The 23,328-nt window shown below is 43.5% G+C and overlaps 1 protein-coding gene and 1 pseudogene across 2 annotated transcripts in view; one reads left to right on the plus strand and one right to left on the minus strand.

Moving 5' to 3' along the window:
* SLC16A10 (solute carrier family 16 member 10) overlaps nucleotides 1-23,328 on the plus strand; it is a 102,986-nt gene that overhangs the window by 74,969 nt on the left and 4,689 nt on the right. The window contains exon 4 of one of the 2 annotated variants that reach the window (XM_028509692.2): nucleotides 16,899-17,042. The exons of the other annotated variant lie outside the window; for it this stretch is intronic. Coding sequence (XP_028365493.1) covers nucleotides 16,899-17,042 — 144 coding nt within the window. The remainder of the gene's footprint in view (nucleotides 1-16,898; nucleotides 17,043-23,328) is intronic. 2 annotated transcript variants of the gene reach the window in all.
* Nucleotides 2,343-2,840, minus strand: LOC114494070 (annotated as a pseudogene).

Below are 23,328 nucleotides of genomic sequence, written 5' to 3' on the forward strand. Positions count from 1 at the left end.
TTCAGGCATTCAGATGGCAAATATTCCCTACCATTCATGTAGGCTCTGCTCTCACAGAGCTCAGTAAATACGCAAACCCTTATATAAACAAGGTGATTTTTAAATAATGGTATTTGAAGAAAATGAAATGAAATGAAAGGTAATGTTGGGAGGTAACTTCATTTTGGGCAGTCAGGGACAGCCTCTTTGAGGAGGTGACAGTAAGTGCATTCTGTGGGCAAAGAGCAGTGTAGACATTTAGAAGACATAAAAATAAAACAGCTTCCTATTGCCTTTGGGAAGCCTGTGACATAAAAGGTCTCTAGTTTCTATCTTTAAGGTTGATGAATTATTAAACCCAACTCATTTTTATCTGTTGTATTATGCAGGGTTGGCAAAAGTAGGTTTATAGTCATGAGTATGTGAAACAGAGTTTGTTCTTGTTATTTATTAATTATTGTATTATTTTCCATAGGAACAACTGCAAACCTACGTTTACCCCACCACATATTAAAATCTGCATGTCGAAAATTAAACATTCTTGCATTTCTTTTTCTTCAGAGACTTCATTCCCTACTCATATCTCCCACCAATACACTACTGTCCCTCGATTCTCCTGTGGTTATTACATGAATGATTGGACATCTCCTCTCCTTAACTTTATCCCTACTTCCTTTAGATTTTCTCAATGGTGTCTATGCTTTTCTTGCTTCTCTAACCTTGCATTTATTTCCCTGCAGATCTCAACATCTGCTGCAATTTGACTACTCAGGTCAGTGCACATTTGCCCACTTACCAGCTTTGTGCCTTGGGCAGTGTTCGCCAGCATGCTCCTGCTTTAGACGAGCGAGGATCTTTACTGCTCTGGCCACGTGTGACTCGTTAATGGTGATGTTAAACATCTACAGAACATGCTCATTAAAACAAGCTAGTTGATTTTTTTCCTTTTGAGTATTTTTTTCCAAATTGTAGTATCTTGTACTAGTATAGGAACTTGATAGGAAGACAGGACATAATACATAAGAAATCTAGAAAGCTAATCAATAATTAAACTAAAACAGAGCTGCTGCTTTTAGTAAGGTAGAATAAATTTGTCCCATGTTCCAAATTATGTTGAATATTTAGCCAAAAATAAGTTGTTATAGATAATATAGCAGTTTTCTAAAAATGATGTGTGGTTTATTCAGGCATGAAAATAATCCCTAGAATGAAGGCCCCAAACCACTAAAGGATTCTAAATTTTCTAGGGGAAGGAAATCCACACATATTTAAAAATACCTAATTTTAACTTAAATTGAAAAGTAGTATATTTTTGTTAGGCCTTTATACCATATAACATATTCAATGAAAGTATGGGAAAGGCTGGTGAAAACTGGATTTATCTACAAAACACACTGGGGACTTTTATGTTGGAAGTGTCCCAACTCCTCAGGAAACGATACAGAAGAAACAGGTAAGGAAGCTGGGACACTTCACAAGGGTAGGGGCGGAGTCCCCCTTCATCGCTCCATCCCCAGCACCCAGCTGGCGCCTGGCACTCAGATGTTTTTTTGACCATTTTCAGGCTGAGCTTACAAAGGTTGGGTGAACTGCTGAAGTATGTGGTCTACCAATTTCCCTGCTGATGACTACTTTTCATTCTAATGGCACTGTATGTTCTTCAGGTTCATTCTTTCTTTGATCTTTAGTATATTGGGTTGGCCAAAAAGTTCATGTAGTTTCTTCCATAACATGGCTCTAGTAGCGCTTAGTTGCTGTTAACTTCATTCAAAACAATTTTGTTATATTTTATTGTGACAGTTGTCATATCAGTGTTCATTTTTTAAAAAACGTAATTAAAATTGGTGAATTTTTATATAGCCATTTTAATATTGAAGATAGAAAAAATGTGCAACATTTTTGGCATAGTATGCTTTGTTATTTCAAGAAAGGTAAAAAGTTAACTGAAAAGCAAAAAAAGTTTGTGCACTATGTAGACGAAGTGCTGTGACTGATCAAGCATGTCAGAAGTGGTTTGCGAAGTTTTGTGCTGGAGGTTTCTCCCTGGATGATGCTCCACATTCAGCTACCCATTTAAAGTTGATAATGATCAAATTGAGACATTAATTGAAAACAATCAATATTATACCACATGGGAAACAGTGGGCATACTCAAAATATCCAAATCAATGAAGTTACTTGTGAAAAATGAAAAATGTGTCTTTTACAGAAAAAACCATATGGACCTTTTGGCCAAACATAGTGACAGGGTGTGGTTTAAAGCTTAAATAATAGAAACAGAAGTACGCTGAGCCTCCCTCCCTCCCTCCCTCTTCTCGAATCGCAGGACACTGCTCCTCAGCCACAGGACCCCAAGCTCCCCATCAGCAAGGCGCGGTTTCCAGAACTGTCCCATTCGTGAGCCCCGCTACAGCCTGTGGCCTGGGCTCTGCTGACATAAAATTCTGAGCAATGGCCAGCGTCTTGGAAAACTCGCCTTCTGGTGTAGGCTGGTGAGGATGGGTGTCTTAATTCAGGTCCCCACAGGGTTCCCCCTGTCCTCAGTGAGGCACATTGTTGGAATTGAACCTCAGGGTCACTGAGGGCCAGGCAAGCAATGCCCCACAATGAGCACCTTTTCCTTCTGTCGCTTGATGGCCAGAAGTATCCGGTTGCCCACTTTGTCCACCACATTCTTGTTACGGACGTGGATGCAATAAGGAGGGCGACAGTAGGGGGTGTCCTTCCCCAGGACACACTTACCTGCATTATCTTCTGAACTGCACTGAGGGTCCTGGTGGTGCCCGGACAGCACCAGCTGAGGGCTCTGCTTACACAGATGGAAGGAACCCATACAGCCCAGTAAAGAAAGCCATGGAATCCCAAGAGGGCAAATTGGCTCTCGCCGCCCTGGGATCTCCTGGCGCTGGCCCTACTGGCCAAGCGCCGCCTCCCACCCGCACCCTGCCTGGCCCCTCTCCCTGTGCCTGCACACTGGACCCAGCTGCGAGGGCTGTGATCTGAGAGTCGGTGTGGGAATAATTTAAGGCTGTGGGTGGCAAGAGGTACACAGTCAGCCCTGCTGAAGTAAAGTGACAGCTTCTATGCCTTGTACCTTCTTCCAGAAGAATGGGATGCTTGAGGGTGACTGCACCTAGCAAGTAGGCTAGCACATGCCCATGCCCCTCTAGACCCACATACACTTTCGTGGGCTGTAAAATGCTGCTGTGTATACATATACAATGCAGAGAAAGATAGGAAGGGGGGGAGAGAGAGAAATATTCATTTGTTGTTACACTTGTTTGTATATCCATTATTCATTGGTTGATTTTTGTATGTGCCATGACTTGGGATTAAACCTACAACCTTGGCCTACCTGGACAACACTCTAACTAATTAAGCTGCCTGGCCAGGGCCAGCCATGCATTTATTATTGAATTCATAAAGCATTGTTATAGCTACAATATAAATCAAGTGTCTCTGTTCCTACTTAATTGTATCTCTGCTTATGTGACCACATGGTTTACTTTTGCAAGGGGGACCCCCAAAATGGAATTATCTTCTGGAGGGCAGGTCCCTTGTGGAACAGGCTTCTCCCATTAGGTGAGTGTTCTAGGAACCCATCTGTATCAGTGCACCAGCTGGCATTGTCGTGAGAGGCTGCGTTCAGCTGCAGTGAAATTTTTTGGAAGAGAAAAAAAATTCAGCTTATTTGCCCATTTCATGATGGGTGATTTTATGAGTGCACCTGCCCACAATGCACTTGAGGGTTCAGCAAGTTTTTGATAAAAAATGGCATGACCCCTGTGCCCCACCCTTCAATCTTGCCCTGTGCTACTTTTTTGTTGTTATTGTTGTTTCCCCAAATGAAAAAAGTTCTCAGAGGGAAATGTATTACTGTTGTGGAAGAGGTAAAACAAAAAACAAAAGAAGCACTAAAAGGCATCAAAGTCAACAAGTTCAAAACTGTTTTGAGCAGTTTTTGGAAAAAATGTCTCCATAGGTGTATTTCATCAAATGGAGAGTACTTTGAAGGTGACTGAAGTTTAAACATGTTAAGAATAACTATATAATTTTTAATAAATAAATCCCAGGGTTTTTTGAGGTCTCCCCTCGTATGTCTCTGAGTCCTCAGGAGCTGCCTCAGGGACTTTTCACAACTCTCTGCCAGGCATCTCCTTGCTCCTGCTCTCAGTTCCCAGGGCCGCTCTGCATTCTGGGGCTGGGATTGCTCAGCCCTAGTGTCCTCGTCCCGCCTCTTTCTTATGGTGCTCTTTCAGCTCTGCACCCCCATCACATATCTAGAGCAGTGTGTCAGATCCAGGGCCTCCTTTTCTTTGCGGAAATAAAATTCCTAGATCATAAAACCTACCTGTACACATAGTTTCTAAAAAGTTAATGCCCCACCTATAACATAAAGGATAAGTGAAAACAGTAATTTATGAATACAATAATATGTATTTTACTTATTTTTAAGTTAAATTTGTATTGTTTTTTATTTAATTTATTTTTAGAGGGATGGGAAGGGAGGGAGAAAGAGAGGAAGAGAAACATCAATGTGTGAGAGAGACATCAATTGGCTGCCTATTGCACGCACCCAACCAGGGACCTGGCCTGCAAACCAGGCATGTGCCTTAACTGGGAATTGAACCACTGACCTTTTTGTTTGCTTGTCAGTTCTCAGTCCACTGAGCCACACCAGCAAGGGCTAGATGAAAAAAAATAATAAGAATTTTAAAAGATAGTGCTTGCACCCTGGCTGGCATAGCTCAGTGGATTGAGCACGGGCTGCAAACCAAAGCATCGCAGGTTTGATTCCCAGTCAGGGCACATGCCTGGGTTGCAGGCCACGGCCCCCAACAAATGCACATTGATGTCTCTCTCTCTCTCTCTCTCTCTCTCTCTTTCTCCCTCCCTTCCCTCTCTAAAAATAAATAAGTAAAATCTTAAAAAAAAGATAGTGCTTGGGACACATGCTATACAATGTGGATGGACCTTGAAGACATGCTAGGTGAAATAAGCCAGACATAAAAGGTCAAATACTGTATGATCCCACTTCGATGAGGTACGTAAAGTAGTCAAATTTGTACAAATGAAAAGTAGGATGGGGGTTGCCAAAGGCTTGGGGAAGGGTAGAAATGGGGGATTTTTGTTTAGTAGCCCAGACTTTTAGTTTGGGGAAATGAGAATGTTCTGGGGATGGAGGGTGGTGATGATTGCATAAGATGTTAAATGTACTTAATTGCCACTGAACTGTTCACTTCAAAGTGGTTAAAGTGGTAAATTTTATTAAAATAAAAAATTAAAAAGTAATTCTTGAGCCCTGCTCAAATAGCTCAGTTGGTTAGAACATCATCCTGATACTCCAAGGTTGTGGGTTCAATCCCTAGTCAGGGCACATACGAGAATCAACCAATGAATGCATAAATACATGGAACAACAAATCAGTGTTTCTCTTTCTCTCCCTTACACCCTTCCTCTTTCCCTTCCCCCCTCCCCCTTCCTCTCTCTCTCTCTCAAATCAATTTTTAAAGTTTTATTTAAAAAGATAATTCTGAGGCACAACTATATCGGAAAGATGCCCCCAGGGTGGTGGTACTACCCATATTGTGAAGCAGTGTGCAGCATTTGAGATCAGCAGACTGATGCCCAACATCTTAGAATCAGCAAGGAGTAGAGCTCATAATTTGACTCCAACTATGTTTATTTTTTCCTACTGTGCCTAGACCCTCCATCTCTCAGTCCACAAAAGTGCTCTCTCCTATTCCAGTTGCCTTAATCCAGACCCTATACTTTCTTATCTAGCCTCCTACAGGGGTGTGGTCCTTTCCTTCTGAATACTTTAAAATTGCAAGATAGAACTGAACCTGTTCAAAATAATGTTAATCGCATCCCCTCACCTCTGAGCTCTAAAATAGTCTTATTCTTAAGGAAGATTTAAAAAAAATAGGAGTAAACAGTCTCAGAAACACGTGGAAATGAAAACAGTGGAAAGAAAATTTATCTAGGCCTAATCCTAACAATTTTTTGTCTTCATCCAGATGAAAATGTGAAGTAATACTAGGGAGAGTGTGAGCAATGAGGTACCTGTTAGGCTAGCAAAGACTCAACACCGCATGTCTTACGAAGACCAGAGAAGAAAGGAGGACAGGAGGCTTTGGGAAAGGAATTCCCCAGCCACCCTCACTGGTCTGATGGCATCTTAGTGAGGTGAGGTCAGAAGATAGGGCTTTTTTAAAGATTGTATTTATTTATTTTTAGAGAAATGGGAAGGCAGGAGAGAAACATTGATGTGAGATACATCAACCAGTTGCCTCTCACATGCCCCTAACTGGGGACCTGACCTGCAACTCAGGCATGTGCCCAGACTGGGAATGGAACCGGCAACCCTTTGATTCGCAGGCCAGCACTCAATCCACTAAGACACACCAGCCAGGGCAGAAAATAGAATTTTTATGGAAGGATCACTTTTTGCTCACTTTACCCTTAAGGGTAAAATTAAGAAGCTGAGTAAGAACTAATGCTCCAGTTTCTTTGCTTCTCTCAAAAATCAGATCAATCTTAAAAAAGTGAAAGTGAAATCAGATCAATCTTAAATAAAATTTAAAGAAACCACCAGTCTACACATCTTTCATTAATTCAAGAAGAAATAGAACCAATTTTGATTATTTATAAAACATCTGGCTTATTGACATTCTTGCCATGGCTATTAAATAAGTTATCAAGTTACCCGAAATCCTAGTGATTTAAATAGTACTTTCTGAAATTATCTGTTCCTATTTTAACATGAAATTTATTTTAAACTTCTAGTATTTAGGCTTAATTGAACTAGCCTTTTGTTGGGTGCATATTTGTTCATTTTAGACTACTTTTCAAAATTCATGCAATTTATCTTCCAATTAGTGACTCTGTAACCCACACCTACTAATTTGCATACACATTTAGCCACTGGGTGACTTCATCACCAGGTAAATCCAGGAGTAAGTTTAAGAGAGCATATCCTTTACAAACAAATGCAAACATGGAAGCACATGATGCTGCATAAGAGCCTTACATTAATCTTACCTTCGAGAGCCTGTGCACCCACTGTCCGTCCTCACGGGGCTCTAATGAAGTACGGATGCACCAGTCCTACGGGCAGGCTGTAGGCCATGGCTGAGCTCCCCAGAACCCTCTTGGTGACAGTCTAGCTCTTGCACAGAAAGACATTGTCTGGACAGTTGACATTCCATTGTGTTCATTCAAACTAGCCAGGAATCCAGGGGGTGAGAGTGGTGGACCTGGTGTGCCAAGAATGGGACTCCCAGAAAGAAACCATTCAGTCACATTTGCATTTAGGTGGAATGCATACAAATGTAAATGAACCAACGGGTTAAGCACTTTTCATTGTTCAAGAAGGACTAGTACAGCTTTTGATGATTTTCGAAGCATATGGCACAGACATTATCAGGGTCACTAAATAATTTCAAGTTACCTAAAAATCCTAGTGATTTGTTTTTCTGTTTTAAGATGAAGTCCATCTTAACCTCAAAAACTCAGGCTTAATTGAACTGGCGTCTAAATCCAAATTGGTTTTGATTGATAATTGGTTTCGATTTGATAATGTTATGAGAACATTTTGTCAAATCTCAGTCTGATCTAAATAATGCTATGTTGAAGATGGATTATCTTGTTTTGTTTTAACCTAAGGGGGAAAAATTTTAAGGGAAAAATAACAAAGGTTTTGAAGAATCTTTAGAATTAGAAGATGTTTTCAAAATTAGACCAATCCTTAGTCATCTTCCTTCTGAAGTCTCTTTCTACCCCTGGTGGCTATTAAATAATCTCCCCTCTGGAAACTCTTCCCTCTTTTATCTGTGTCCCAGCTATAATGTGCCTTAATGGTCCATGTGTGCTGACCAGCACCATGGAAACCTGTCTTAATAAGATAGAGAGACCAGCTGTTTAAAACAAACAGAACCAACTACCCACGTGGTCTGGAGTCCTGTTAGGCCAAAGGTCTGCTGTCCTTTCAGCAGCTGAGGAGGCAGTGGGTCCCTGTACTGTGAGTTTAGTCTTCACAGAAATGCTAATAATAGACATTGGGGTGCCTGCAGGTGGTGGTCCTTAAACATGTTGGCAGGCAAAGAAATTTTGTCTTTGCACTTCAAGCATATCTTAGAGCTGTTTATTCTCAAAGCACAGTCGATCGGATTTAATAAGATAAAATGACATTTTAAGGCTGACCTAATCACTACCTATCTTAATGGCCATTAAGTCGTATTTCAACGTTCCATGATGTAAAGGGCTTAGTGTTGTGTCCCCACATCTGTGGAGTTAGTTTTGTTCCAGCTTTAATGACCTTACTGAGATTACTGGTGTGCAGTGCTCACGGACGATTCTAAGGGAACACCCTACTTGTTTTAATTCAGTCCCTTTTCTTAGCAAACAGAGAGGAAAAAACACAGTTGTTTAAAAAAGAAACAAACCCTCATTCCAATCAGAAGGTTTGTTCATCAGACTTTGAAGTCAAAGTGTAGTGTAAAGTTTTGATTTGCAGCAGATTCTGAGATTACCCATTAACCAAACTAGCAGGCTTTCTATTTTCTTTCAAATGTACATCTAATTTGTTAAAGGAACCAGGCTCTTTGCTTTGAGTCTACTTTTTAAAAAACCTTATTTAAGCAGAATGCTCTTTTAGAGTTGTGAAAAGTCATTTTTAAACGTTGAATGGGTAATACAGTAGTCTTGGAAATTACCGTAAACTGCAAGCACATGAGAGGCAACAGGCTGAAGCTGCTAATCTGCAGAGTGAATAGCAAGAGAGTGAAAGTGCTTTGAACTCGGTATACCTGTTGGAAAATAGGAAGCCGCAGAAATCATTCTGCATTCCAAAACCACCAAAAAACTGTGTAGCATTTATTGCCCTGTTTTTGGGTGCACCACGTAAAGGTAAAAGATGCAGGTCCCTTGCTCCAGCCAAGCATTTATTCTCCTAGAGACCAAGTGAGTACACATGCCTTCCTGTTGTCTGCCCCTCTTCTGAGTTTGGTAACTTTCTGAAGAGAAAGGGCAGAGACCAGGGAATTGAAATCAGCACAGATAAGGCAGATGACTGCATGCCTGGGATTTGTTTATTGCCCAAAGGGCATGGTAACGGCCATAAGAGTGGATGATAAACACAGTTGATTGTTTTCCCCATAGTGCTGCAAAGGTTGTATGTAGTCCCAATAGTTCCATAGCCTGCAAGTGCTCCACTGGGTCTGGCTTTGCCCTCCTTTCTTAGCCTCCCTAAAGCACTGCCTTTGTGAGCATTTGGTACTCCAGTCCACCGTCAGAAATAAAGCTGTCTTTGTTTCGAGTCTCCTGTGGGACCCCTCCTCCTTTAACTGCTATTACCCAAAGACATGCAGGCATACATTGCTTTATTGTGATGCCTGTTTTATTGTGCTCTGTAGTTGCTGGGTTCTTTTACAAATTGAAGGTGAGATCCTCCACCAGCAAAGATTTCTACTTGCTCGCTTTACTGGGATGCTTGCTTTATTGCAGTGATCTGGAACCAAATCCGCAATACCTCAAAGTATGCCTGTAATTTAACTTGTGTGCACCAAAGTTTGTATCCTATTTTTAATGTAATAATTACATAAACATTGTATACAGGACATCAGGCAAAAACCACCCATCCACTTAAAGATGTGGGGGAAGGGCAGTTGAGGCTATTGACTGTCACGGCATGACCCAGTAACATGACCTGAGGAAACACTGCTGCAGGGGGTCATCGGACCTTTCTGACCGGCGGCCGTCCGGTAGGTGTGTGCCACCACTGGGTTTCAAGGGCTTCTGTAGAGTAGGTGTTTGGAGTTTCCCTTCTGTTGGTCATTCTATTGGAGCTGGTTTTATACTATGTCCACCTATTTAATTTCCTTCATTGTTGACTCTGAGAGCCAGAGGACTCAGCCTGGATTCTCAGGGGAAGAACACTCTGATGTCTCCCCTGTAGGGGAGGGTTGGGGAGGGGAGAAGTCTCGGCCGAGGTTAACTTAGTGAGATGATGGCTTTCGCTTCCTTAGGCTGCTGCCCCTCACCTCTCAAAAAGGGACCTACTTCAGGTCTCTATTGAGGGATGAGTAACCTCTCCCTTAATTAAATTAGCTGGTCATCCATAGATGACTGTCTCACCATTTACTTGAAGTGGTGATAGTTGGGAGGAAGGAGAAACTCTGAACTGTTTGTGTGTGTGTGGTTTTTTTAAAATTTAATTTTCAAATTAAATTTATTGTGGTGACAGTGCTCAATAAGATTATTAGGGGACACTCTAAAAAACCAGAATTATCCTCTGGAGGGTGGGCCCCTTGTGGTACAGGCTTCCCTCACTAGGTGAGTGTTCTGAGGACCCATCTGTGTCAGTGCACCAGCTGGTGTTGTGAGAGGCTGCGTTCTGCTTCAGTGAATTTTTTTTGAAGACTCTTTCAGCGCGTTTGCCCATTTCATGATGGGTGGTTTACGAGCACACCTGCCCACACCATGCTGAGCGATCAGCAGTTTTTGACCCAAACCTGCATGACCTCCATGCCCCACCCTTCCTATTCACCTGATCTTGCCCCAGGTGACTTTTTTGTTGTTTCCCCTGGATGAAAAAGGACCTCAGAGGACATTTGCAGACATGGAAGAGGTGAAATAAAAAACAGCAGAAGCATCAAAATCAATGAGTTCAAAAACTGTTTTGAGCACTTCTTGGAAAAAAATATCTCCATAGGTGTATTACATCAAATGGAGAGTATTTTGAAGGTGACTAAAGTTTCAACAGGTAAGAATAAATAACACAATTTTTTAATTAATAAATTCCAGCTATTTTTAAAACACATTAAATGTATTGGGCTGACACTGGATCATAATAAGAGTGGATGTAATAAGATCAAATAGCTTTCAGGTGCACATTTCTGTCATAACAGGATCTGTATGCCCACCATCCAAAGTCAGATCTTTTCCGTCACCATATGTTTGGTCCCTTAACCCTATACTATTCCTCACTCCTCTTCCCTCTGATGACCACCATACTGTCATCTGTGTCTATGAGTTTCAGTTTTATATCTCACATATGAATGAAATCGTATGGTTCTTAGCTTTTTCTGATAATTTGCTTAGTGTAATATTCTCAAGGTCTGTTCATGAAGTCACAAATGGCAGCACTTCATCTTTTCTTATGGCTGAGTAGTATTCTACTGTACATATGTTGCCTGTCTTCTTTATTTCATCAGCTCTTGAAGGACATTTTGGTTGTTTCTTTGTCGTGGCCACCGTGAATAATGCTGCAGTGAACACAGGGGTTCATTTATCTTTTAAATTTTATTTTATTGATTTTTAGTGGGAGGGAGGGAGGGAAAGAGAGAGAGAGAAACGTAGACCTGCTGTTCCATGAATTTATGCGTTCACTGGTTGACTTGACTGGGAGTCAAACCTGCAGCCTTGGCATATGGAGATGATACTCCCAACAAACTGAGCTACCCAGCGAGGGTGGGAGTGCATCTTTGTGAATAAATATTTTCAATTTTGGGGGGTAGATACCCAGAAGAGATACTTCTGGGTCATACGGTAACTCTTTTCTTAATTTTTTGAGGAATCTTTACACTGTTTTCCATAGTGGCTGTACCAACTTACAATGCCACCGGCAGTGATGAGGGTTCCTTTTTCTTCACTACCTCTCCAACACTTGCTACTTGTCTTGTTGGTAATAACCATTCTAACAGGTGTGAGGTTTTGATTTGCACTTCCCTAATAGCTAGTGAACTTGAACATCTTTGCATATATCTGTTGGCCACTTGTCTGTCTTCTTGGGAGAGGTGTCTGTTCTATTTTTTAATTGAATTGTTTGTTTGTTTGGTGTTGAGTTGCATGAGTTCTGTGTATATTTTGCATATTAATCCCTTGTCAGAGCTGTTGTTTGCAAGTATCTTCTTCCATTTGGTTGTTGCCTTTTTGTTTTATTGTGGTTTCTTTTGCTGTGCAGAAGTTTATCAGTTTGATGTAGTCCCATTAGTTTATTTTTGCCTTCCCTTGCTCTTGGGGTCAAATATAAAATCTCTAAGACCAAGGTCCATAAGTTTATTACCTGTATTTTCTTCTATGTAATTTATTGTGTCAGATCTTATATTTAGATCTTTCATCTATGTTTTTTTGTTTTTCCTTCTTTCACCGTGGCTGTAGAATGAGCAGATATTTGGGGTTATGATTTCTTGTTTATCTTTGGATAATGAAACAATAAATAGGGTTTCACACAATCCAAAGATGGCCTCGGTGGTTAGGGAAGTGGCTGCTTGAATGAGCAGGCAGTGTCCAAGCTCTCAGTCAGCAAGGCTTCAATAGTCCCTGAGGGGTACACAGCCCTGGAGTAAACAGGTGTTTGATAACATGAATAAAGGACTAATTCCTGCCCTAAAAGCACTTACACAATCAGATAAAGTTGACTTGAATGGCTGCTCTACCAAAAGATGTTTTCTTCTATGTAGATAGTGGCCTCTAGTAAAGCATTGTATTGGTTTAAATAAGTTAGGTTATATGTGGAAACATCTGTTCAATATTTTCATGTCCCTACCCTTGCATCCCATTATCAGAAGCATCAATTTTGCCCAGTCTTCATGCTCTCTGCTAAACTAAAGAGCAGCAGTTACGGGAGACCCAGCTACAAGCAGAACACACCACATCTCCTAAGTCCTGCTCCCTCAGTGAGGAGGGACCTCTAGGACCCAGAGAGCCAGAATCCTCAGATCCTCTTCTCTAAACCCCAGATTCCCTGACTTAAGGACCGAAGAGACTTTTGCAGATTTTGGCTGAGGGTGGGGACGGGGTATTAGAAGCTGAAGTTCTTGCTTTATTTAAACAATAGCAAAATTCTATGAAAGAATGTCCTTTATATCTGAAGAACTAAGTTTCCCCTTAAATTTGAATTTACCAAATTTACCTTCTTTCAAAAGACTCAAAACATTTTGGTTTATTATTTCTTTTAAGGATTATAAAGTAGAGCAGGGGAAATAAGCCACTAATAAAGAGTAATAGCAATTTGCCAGGCAGGTATTCTTGGTTTCATCAAAGGAATGACTGGGAAATTTAATCTTTTAAAAAATATATTTATTTATATTTAGAGAGAGAGGAAGAGAGGGAGAAAGTGAGGGAAATACCAATGTGTGGTTGCCTCTTGCACACCTCCTACTGGGGACCTGGCCCACAACCCAGGTATGTACCCTGACTGGGAATTGAACCAAGGACTTTTGGTTTGCAGGCCAGCACTCAATCCACTGAGCCACACCAGCTAGGGAAAATTTAGTCTTTTTTTTTAATATACTAAATGTTTCTTTAAAAGTTGTAATAGATTCTTTGAGTGCCTCCTGAAGTGGATTAGTACAGTAGAGTCTGGATTCAAGTTTCAAATAAAGCCGATACATATTCTTAATTATGTCCTGCTTGCTTTAGATCAGGTTATTAATTTTCTTCAGAATTGAGATGGAATCCATCTCTTCTACTTTTTTAAAAATCCTCACCTTGAGAATGTTTATTGATTTTAGAGAGAAAGAGAAAGAGAAACATCGATATGAAAAGAGAACATCAATTGGTTCCCTCCCGTATGTACCCTGACTGGGGATCGAACCCTCAACCTAGGTATGTGCCCTGACTGGGAATCAAACCTGCAACATTTTTGATATACAGGATGATGCTCCAACCATTGAGCCACTGGGCCAGGGCATTTTTCTGCTTTTTGTAATCTTACTTATGGGAAGTGATAAGGGCCTGGAGGAGTAAACCAGTTTGTGGTTACCTTTATTGACAGCTGTCTTATCTTTGCAGGCACAAGTGGATTTCTTAGACTAGCACTATTCAATGGAAATATAATGCAAGACACATGTGGAATTTAAAAAATTTTAGTAGCCATATTTTTAAAAGTAAAAAAACAAAGTGAAGTTAGTTTCATAATATATTTTATTTAACCAATATAGCCAAAATACTATTTCTACATGGAATCAATATTTTTAAATTATTAATGAGATATTTTGTGTGCTGTTTTTTCCCCCACTAATTTTCTGTATTTGCTGTGTGTTTTGCACTAACAGTACATCTCAATTTGACTAGCCACATTTTAAGTGCCCAGTAGCCCACGTCATATTGGATAACACAGTGTTAACATGGTGAATATAAGGAGGCTGCTAAGATGAGACTGCAGTAACAAAGCAGGAAGGTTTCATCTGTCAAACCAAGACTTTGAGCTTTACTCTGAAGGCTATGGGAGCCATAAAAGGATCTTAGGCAAAGAAGTGTTATTTTTAATATTGGACTTAATCTGGTGTCCTTGGGGAATATAGGTTAGAGAGTTAGGAGTTCGGGCTCATGCAAGAAGCATCGTTGGAAGGCTGTTGTAGTGGTCCAGGTGAGGAGTGATGAGAACCTGAACTAAAACACTAGGGAACGTGGACCAAAGGGAGTGTGTCTGACAGATTTAGGAGGTGAAATCATCAGAATTTGGCAGTGGCTGTTGGATTTGAAGAAAAGGAGGGAGTAATCTAGGATGGCTATCAGGTTTCTGCCTAGGGTAGGTGGACCAATACTGGCAGTGTTAACTGACAGGGAGGAGGGGCAGGTTGTGAGGAGAGATGAGTTCAGCATGGGGCATGTTGACTTTGAGGTGCCTTTTCACAGGCAGGTAGGTATGTCCAGTTTGTCGTGCAGGAGTTTGTTCAAGAGTATGTGTAGAGTTAGAGGCTGTGAAGGCTGTGTAGGAACAAAGTACTTAAGGTGCCAATGAAAGCTTTAGGCGGTAACAAGAAGAGGGTGTAAGGCCAAGGTAATCAAGAGCAGGTGGGATTTTCATAGAAAAGGTGGGGTTTAAGCAGAATTTAGAATGTCACAGAGGTAGAAGAGGCAGCAGAAACGTAGAGAGAGAGGTGAGAATGTTTCAGACACTGAATATACCCATCCTGCTGGGCCAGATGAGATTAGGGCTGAGCTCAAAGCTGGCCTAATGCGGTTTGCAGGCTGTTGTGTTTGGCTGGGGCGGGGGTGTGGCACTGGGGGGTTGGGTTGGATTACGTTTTGTTCTAAATTCAAGTTAGGTGCCAACATTTCCATACAAAAATCCAGGTTTCTGACTTCATTTTAAAATAAAAGGTGGCTGGGCAACATGGGTGGTCCTGTGTGGTACTGATCAGCTGAACTGTATGCCCCCCCCCCCCCCCCCCCCCGCCCCAGCAGTCTGTTGTGCTCTTTTATGCTCACTTTGCCTGGCTCCTGTAGACGCTTGAGTTTTCTACTTCTGAATCAAGGATCAGTAAGTAGTAAAGGTACAAAGATAGATTGGTGACAGACAGTTTAATGCCAGACTAAGGAGTATAAATATGGGCAGTGGGCATCTGCTAAGAGATTGCTGAGATTAAAGACATATTTAGGAGGATTATCTGGGCCAGTGGGGAAGTGCAGAAGTTAAGGAGGACAGCTATGGTTTTGAAAGGGAAAAGACAGATGTGATGCTGTTGGCATGCCTAAGTGGGCTTAAAAGTACGAAAAGGAAGTCTGTTAAGGAGCTGTCACCCAGAAGGCTACTAGTGCTACATGAAACCCATCTGGCCCTTTGAACTTGCTGGGAAATCTGCTTTGCAGGCTTCCAGAAGTCAGGCCCATATTTGCTGTAGGGGGACAGTGAATCTGATCGTTTGAAACAGCTGTTTATGATTATTATAACATCTCAGTAATAGTTACAGACATGCGTTTTCTCCTTGTTGTGAGCCCAGATAGGTGATCACTAAGAAAACAGAAGTGCTGCCCTGGCTGGTGTAGCTCAGTGAATTGAGCGCTGGCCTGCAAACCAAAGGGTTGCAGGTTCAATTCCCAGTCAGGTCACGTGCCTGAGTTGCAGGCCAGGTCCCCAGTTGGGGGCGTGCGAGAGGCAACCACACATTGATGTTTCTCTCCCTCTCTTTCTCCCTCCTTTCTCCTCTCTCTAAAAATAAATAAATAAAATATTAAAAAATAAGTGGAAGTGCTAGGAAAGCTGTGGCAAACTGAGAGACTTGGGCTGTGGGAGCAAAGCTCACGTTGGATGGTGGGTGCTGAGCTGTGTGTGGTGTCACCGCACACCAGCTGCCTGGTCACTGCGCCTTGGCAAACACTCTCAGGCTGTTGGTTTACAGCCATTGTTCTGAGCAGACACTAAATTAAAAGAAAGTTCCGTTTTAAATAGGCTAAAATTAATATTTGATCATTATTAACTGTGTGTCAGGTACTCTTCTAAGTTCTTTATGCAGGTATTTAATCATCACAACTACCTTCTAGAAGCACTGGTGCTATCTCTGCTTCCCGGCCATGAAACTGAGGCCCTAGAGGTTAAGAACTTGCCCAGGGTCACAAGGCTAATCAGGAATGGAACCAGGATTGAACCCAAAGCAGCCTCTCTAGAGGCTTTTCTTTTAACCACTGTGTTAAACTGACTCTACCTTTATCTGCTCTCACATCCCACAAATAGGCAAATTCATAGGTAGAGAGCTTTAAGCTCCAGTACAGCTTAGTTCAGAGGTGTCAGTTTGGTTCAGGCCCCCCTAGAAGAGATGACACTCCTGAACTGACCCTTAAAAAACTGCCTTGCACGGAAGAGATAATGTGCTGGTCCCTGGATGACCTTGATAGAGCAGGGTTCGAAGGGCTGTTCTCTTCTTATCACTGAATGGGTCACTGTTAACTTTCAAAGTATATGTTGGTAACCCTGTACTAAACATTGAAAAAGGCCTCAAAAATTCTTATTTAATGTACACTAAAGCATATTAACTTATGTTCTCATATGCTCTCAAAGAGCACATTTTATAAATACTCGAATTGGGGAAGGAAGGGCAGGACGGTCACATTGTAGGCGTTTGTACAGTGCCTCCACACTCGTCAAGGTCTCCTACCACATTTAGTGTGGCTTCCCTCTCTCCGGCCCACAGATGAAATATGTGAATGAAAGGTTCCAAGATGAAGACAACAAAGAGGTGCTTCTCATGTGCCTTGGCATCACGTCAGGGGTTGGACGGCTGTTCTTCGGCAGGATTGCAGACTACGTGCCTGGCGCGAAGAAGGTGTATCTACAGGTACTTTCTTTAGACCTCTCCCCCAGCAAATTATTCTGTCTCCTACTGGCTTGTTTATTTACTTGTTTTCATTTGCTTAAATTCTTCTGTAAAAATAAGGAGTCCTAATTTCTACAAGCCGTTTTTCAAAGGCAAAATCAGTTCAGAGTTTTGGGTTTTCAGCATGAAAAATTGGTGCTCACAAACAGCCTTCTTTGTTTAGTTGTGGAACTGCACTTCCACAACTGTGGAACCAAAATGTTTTTTGCCTGTAGCCTTTTTTCTAAGAAGAGTGTCTTTGGCATAGTCCTTACAGTCATGTGCCCTTTGCAATGTCTTGCGAAGTTCAGGAGCAGGGTGTGTTTGTCCTTTGAGCTTCTTTTTTGCAATTTGCCTCCTGGGTATTGTGGAGTACACACTAAACAAATGCTAATTCTAAGATCAGATGGACCTCATTGGACAAGTATTTAAGTGATTCCATGCCTGCAGATGAAACATGGTCTGTGGCCTGGATTAGTAGCTAATGGTCTCATGGGGAAACAGAAAACAGTGTTACAGCACAGTGGAGTAGTGGGTATGCTGGGGGGTGGGTGCCATAGTGACATAGCTGCCAAGCATCTGCATCACTAGTGAGGGTCTGAACAGCCATCCTGGGCTGGCAGAGTGTTAAGCCATGAGTAGTAGACAGAGAAGGGTGTTCCATGCAGAGGAAACCATGTGGGCAAAGAAGTGCAGGTGTGACGGAAACTGAATGTCCAAATGAAATAAAGAGAGAACAGCAAGTAGGTTGACTGTCTGGGGGGTTGGGAGGCAGCCAGGTTGGGAAGGGCCTTTATGAGCACAAAAGAGAATGAACTCTATCCTGAAATCTGCCAGGACCCATGAAAGGATCTTAAGCAAGGGAATGACATGACATGAATTGTAGTTTATAAAGTTTAATCCAGCAACTATGAAGGGTGGGATGAAGTGGAGGAGGGGGTAAGAGTTGAGAAAATCACAAAAGGCCACATACTGAATGATTCTGTTTCATGAAGTGTCCAGCACAGGGGGCTCCATAGAGACAAAAAGTAGATTAGTGGTTTCCAGGGACTGGGGAGGAGGGAATGGGGAGTAACTGCTACTGGGTATGGGGTTTCTTTTGGGGGTGATGTATTCTAAAATTAGATAGTATTGATGGTTGTACAACCTTGTTAATGTAAAACCCTTTGAACTGTCCACTTTAAATGGGTGAATTTTATGGTATATGAATTTATATTTCAGTAAGGCTGTTATTTAAAAAAAAAAAAGCAGAGGCAGAGGGACAAGTTGGAGACTTTTGAAGTATCTAGGCAGGACGGACCAAGGCAGAGATATGGGAATCAAATAGGGAGTAAAACAGGGGTACAGGGAATGAGGGGTCAATGGATCCATCTAAGCTGGGTCTGAGATTTGTGGCTTGGATAACAGAGTGGATGGTTTTGCTGTTTTATCAGGTTGGGTAATTCAGTAAATTGGAGTAAAACGATGAATTCATTTTTGCCGCATTAAGTTTGCAGTGCTTGTGGAAAAGCCAAGTTGAGTGTGGAGCTCCTGAGAGAGTCCTGTGGGACTTGGGTATCCACGGACTGTACGGGGTGAACGGAGGACCAGGGGTGTGAAGGGAGAGGCCGGATGGGGAGGGAAAGCAGGGCACAGGGGTGGGAGCGGTCAGCAGCATCCGTAGCTGGTGAGAGGGCAGGCGTGGTAAAGACTAAAAGGTTTTCGTTGGATTTAGCAACAGAAGTTTCAGTGGATTGGCAGGTGCAAAAGTCTGACCGTGATCAGCTGAATAAATGGAAATGTAGACAACTCTGCCCAGAAGCTTGGCTGTGGTGGAAGTGAGGCAGAGGAGAGCCGAGAGGGGACGGGGGTTCAGCACTGAACATGTCTGCTCACTGTGTAGAGGAGAGGCGGTATTGGAGCAGGGCCTTGAGGAGAGGTGAGATTTGGGCACAGGAAAGTGATTGGAAAGGGGAACAGATAACATGACTTACTGTGTACAGAGGGGAAAGCTGGCCAGTGAAGAAAGGTGATCAGAAAGAATGGGTTCCTGTGAAATGTGGTGTCGGGGGAGAGCTCCGTGGGTACTGTGGGCCGCCAGAAAGGCAAGCAGGTGGGTCTCAGAGCGAATGAAGCCTGAAACTTCGCTGGAGGCAGAAATGGCAAAACTGAAGCCGTCCCACTTGGGGCACCTCCTGTTGGCCACAGTGATGCAGGGATAAATCGAAGGCTTTGGGATGAGGGGAAGACCAAGTGTGAGATGGACTCAGGCTCTGAGAACCGTGGGCGTGAGGCTACTACAGGCGCCGAGCAGGGCTGCTGGGGACGGGACATTCGGGACAGCTGTCATTCACAGGTCCCAGGAGCCAGAGCCCACTCAGCAGCACGTGACACACACAAAAGAACTTCCACTAGTGGATCTGAAGTAGCAACAGCCACCATACATTAAGCGTTCCCACATGCATTACCTCCTTTACCCCTCAGCCTGGCCCTTTGGGGGAGGTCCTGTGGTTTCCGCTGACAGAGGTGAACGCCCAGGAGGAGCGGAGAGGCTGCCTCGCTGTGCGTGTGTCTGTGTGAGCGGGTCCAGGCGGACAGCCACAGGAAGCAGCCTGGTCACACTGCCAGAGGACGGGTGGGGGAGTTCTGCTTCTTAAAGTGTTTACTGTACTGTTGATGGGGGGACTGAGGAGTTAAAGATTTTAGCCTCAGTTGATAGGCTTTGGTGCCTGATGCTCGTAGAAAGCTGTTATTTCAGGAATCGGAACGCATGACCACGTGACTCCAGGAGGCCAACCAGCAACGCAGCCTTTGTGCCCCGGGGAGTCTGCAGGCCTCGGAGACAGTCTGCAGTCCGAGCCGCTGTGTTCCAGGAAGGGAACATCCACAGCGCAAAGAAATGTTGATCAACAGATAAAGTACTAGGAAAATGCTGCCAGGCTGCAACTCTTTTCCAGTGAACCTTCTTCCCAAACCCTTTACCTACCCTTTCTTCTCCTTATAAAAAGGTCAGCTTGAGATGAGATGTTAAGACAGTTTTTGAGGGTTCATAACCTCCCGTCTTCTCAGGTCACAGTTCTTCTGAATAAAGCGCCCATAAAGATTTGATCCTTCTCTCTGCTTACTGGTTCTGGTAGTGACAGGCAACATGAATGCCAGCCTTTCTGGTTTCACTGTGATCATTCCCCGTTATATTAATACCTAATTGTGGATATCCACGTCAAACATTTAGCAGACATTTGGTCTTGTTCTCAAGTGTCAAGGGAGCCCTCTAATGGACATTTGTTGCATTACAAACTTTCAGCTTTTCATTCATTCAAAAATGTTCTGGACACAGCCCAGGCGGCAACTTCCCACCCACAACGAAGAGTGGTGCTTCTCAGGCTCAGCAGCCATACCAAGGGAAGTTGCACCACCTGTGGGGTCCCCGGTCTGACATATTTTTGTTTTGAAGAGCAAAAGCCATGGGGAAGGCAGCATAAGAACAATAAAGAACCCAAATTATTTCATTTTCAGAAAAGCAAAACATGCCCTGGCTGGTGTGGCTCAGTGGATTGAGCACCGGCCTGTGAACCAAAGGGTTGCAGGTTTGATTCCCAGTCAGGGCTCATGCCTGGGTTGTGGGCCAGGTCCCCAGCAAGGGGGGCACGAGAGGCAACCACACAATGATGTTTCTCTCCCTCTCTTTCTCCTCCCTTCTCCTCTCTCTAAAAATAAGTAAAATATTCCACAGCCACCTAGACCTTGGTAGCATAATTTAAACAAGACAGATATGGTCCCTGAGTGGCTGGAGCAAGACTGGAAGCGGGAAAAGGCTGGGCCTGTTTGGAAACTCGAGAAGACAGAGTGGCATGCGAACAGGTTGGAAAGCCAGGAGGGCCCAGATGATACGGAGCTTTCAGAACCAAGAAGAGATTTCACTTGAAGTGTAGTGGGTCTTTGCTGGAAAGTAGTGGGGCCTGATTTTACATCTTAGAGTCACTGTGGTTGCTCTGTGTGTGGCGGATGGGTTCCTGGGAGGGAAGCAAGGGTGCAAGAGGGGAGGAAGACCAGTGAGGAGATCCGTGGGGTGGTCCGGGAGAGAGGTGACGGAGGTCCACACTAAGGTGCCGTGGCGCATGAAGTTGCAGTATGTTTTACACATCAGTGTTTTACTCCAACTTGTGAAAAATTTACCTTTACTCGTAGGGCAGTCAGGTTGTTTACTACATTTTTGGGGCACAATTTAATACATATTACATGTAATTTACAGAAGAAAATACTTTTCTAATTTGTCCCATGTTTGCTCTGCGGTGACACAGCAGTGAGTTAAAAGTCAGTAATCTCATTTTGGATGAAAGGTTAGTCACAACCTTTTAGGTCTGCTTTCAGGTCTTACCTGAGAAGGTAAGGTAAGTCCATCTTTCCGAGGACTTCAGTGTGTCCCGTGGCTGCTGGGAGCCACTGCTGGGTCTGTCTTGTGAACACAGTGGCCCCGGGGCCAGCCCGCACAAGCCCAGCCCACACGGGGCCTGCCCTGTATACCACCCCCTGCTCTGTCCCTCCGTCACCCCCGGTTCCCCGGCCCGGCTTCCCACAGTCAATGTGGTGTGGATTCTTGGCTGGGCTGCGGCCAGTTCCAGCTCGGCCTGTTTGCTCATCCCTCTTTCTCTCCTCTCTGCCTCCCTGGCTGCCTACCCTTTGGCCCAGCCTTTAAGGGTTGGAATGCCCCTGCTGCTTACCTCTCTTTCCTTCCTTTCGTTGGTGTTCTCTCATACCCGCTCCCCACTTTTGATTGCTACATCCCAGCCTCCCAGCCTCATGGGACTCGGACAGTTCTCTCCCCAACTTGTCCCTTGAAGCCACTTCTGAGTGCATCTGGGCACAGAACACACTTCACAGCCTCCCACGGGCCTAATTCCTGGTCAGAGTCATCTTGGGTGTGCGAGGCTGCAGAGCAGAAAAGCACAGGCTCTGGGGTGAGACCGGAGTCCACGCCAGTCCTGCCATTAATTTGTCTCCAGAGCTGTTCGAGGCCTGTGGCGAGGATTCACGGTGACGTCTTCTGTGAAGTGCTGGCCCAAAGTGGATGATTGATTCATCCTTGCTTCTATTATGCGTTAATATTCTATTAAATACCGAGGCAGATCCTGATCTGGGACAGGTCTCGAGAAAGGAGACCTCGGTGATCCTGAACTGGTCACAGGTAACAGAGTTCAGGAACGTATCTCACACTTTTGCTTAGAGTTTCGAATTCGGAAGTCTATCAAGGTCCTGGGTTTCGGGTATTTTCAGCCTAACAATTTTATATCCTGAATGAAGAGATAACCAAACTGCATCACATAGAATAATAATGGTTAAAGAAAATCTTTGCAAAGGTTCCCAGAGTATGTTCTCATGTGTACTTTTTTGGGAAGAAGACAGGCTGTGTTCTGTTATTTTCTTACCTTCTTCCTTCGCTTCACAGGCCTGTCCTTCCAGCGGGCAGTAAATTACTATGTCTTTGAGTCTGTAATGTGTAACTGTTTCAGAAGTGTGCGAGTGTTGCAAAGGTCTGGAAGTTATAGCTCTGTGGTGACAGAATGGGAAACTTGGGTTTGGATCACTGTCCCGCAGTGTCACCTTTCTGTGGCGTGGGCACAGTGAAGCGTGGACCTGGCGTCCCTCCGTGGGAAGCAGACAGGCCCGGACGGCCCGTGGGTGTGCGTAGGGAAGGTCTGGGAGGGTGCAGACCACACTGAGGGGTTGTTCCTGCTGAGGACAGTGGGGGTGGGTGAGCATGAGAGGATCTTGAAGGAAGACTTTCATATTGTATATTATTGTTCTAAGATGTGAATTTTTTAAAAAATGTATTCATGGGTTACTTCTGTAATTTAGAATTTTTTTGTAATTTAGAAAAATTAATCACCTTCATATCCATCTTCTTGTGAAACCTCCTCCCCTGGCTGAGACAGGATGAACTGATTTGTGTTGCCCTGTTTTTTGTTCTACTTGACATTTCCCTGAAGATATCTTGGGATAAGCATATATGCTTTACCTATTTCCAAAATATTATCCAAATTCTTAGCAACTCCCCATCCTGCGTGAGGCCCCTCTTCTCGGCTGGGCTGTGGCTCGGGGGCCACCTCCTCCCTCAGGCAGAGACGGTGGTGCTCGTGCTGTGGAGGAAGTTGGACAGACTCCCTGTGAAGCACTTCGAAAGGGCTGTGGCCTCTTGTGCTTTAGATGAAACCAGCCACTCGGCTGTGGCCCGAACCCTTCCCTTCAGTTTGTGCTGGACCGACAGAGCTCTGCAGCCCACTGGTTTCTG

This window comes from Phyllostomus discolor, chromosome 4 (genome assembly GCF_004126475.2).
Source record: "Phyllostomus discolor isolate MPI-MPIP mPhyDis1 chromosome 4, mPhyDis1.pri.v3, whole genome shotgun sequence".
Lineage (NCBI taxonomy): Eukaryota > Metazoa > Chordata > Mammalia > Chiroptera > Phyllostomidae > Phyllostomus > Phyllostomus discolor.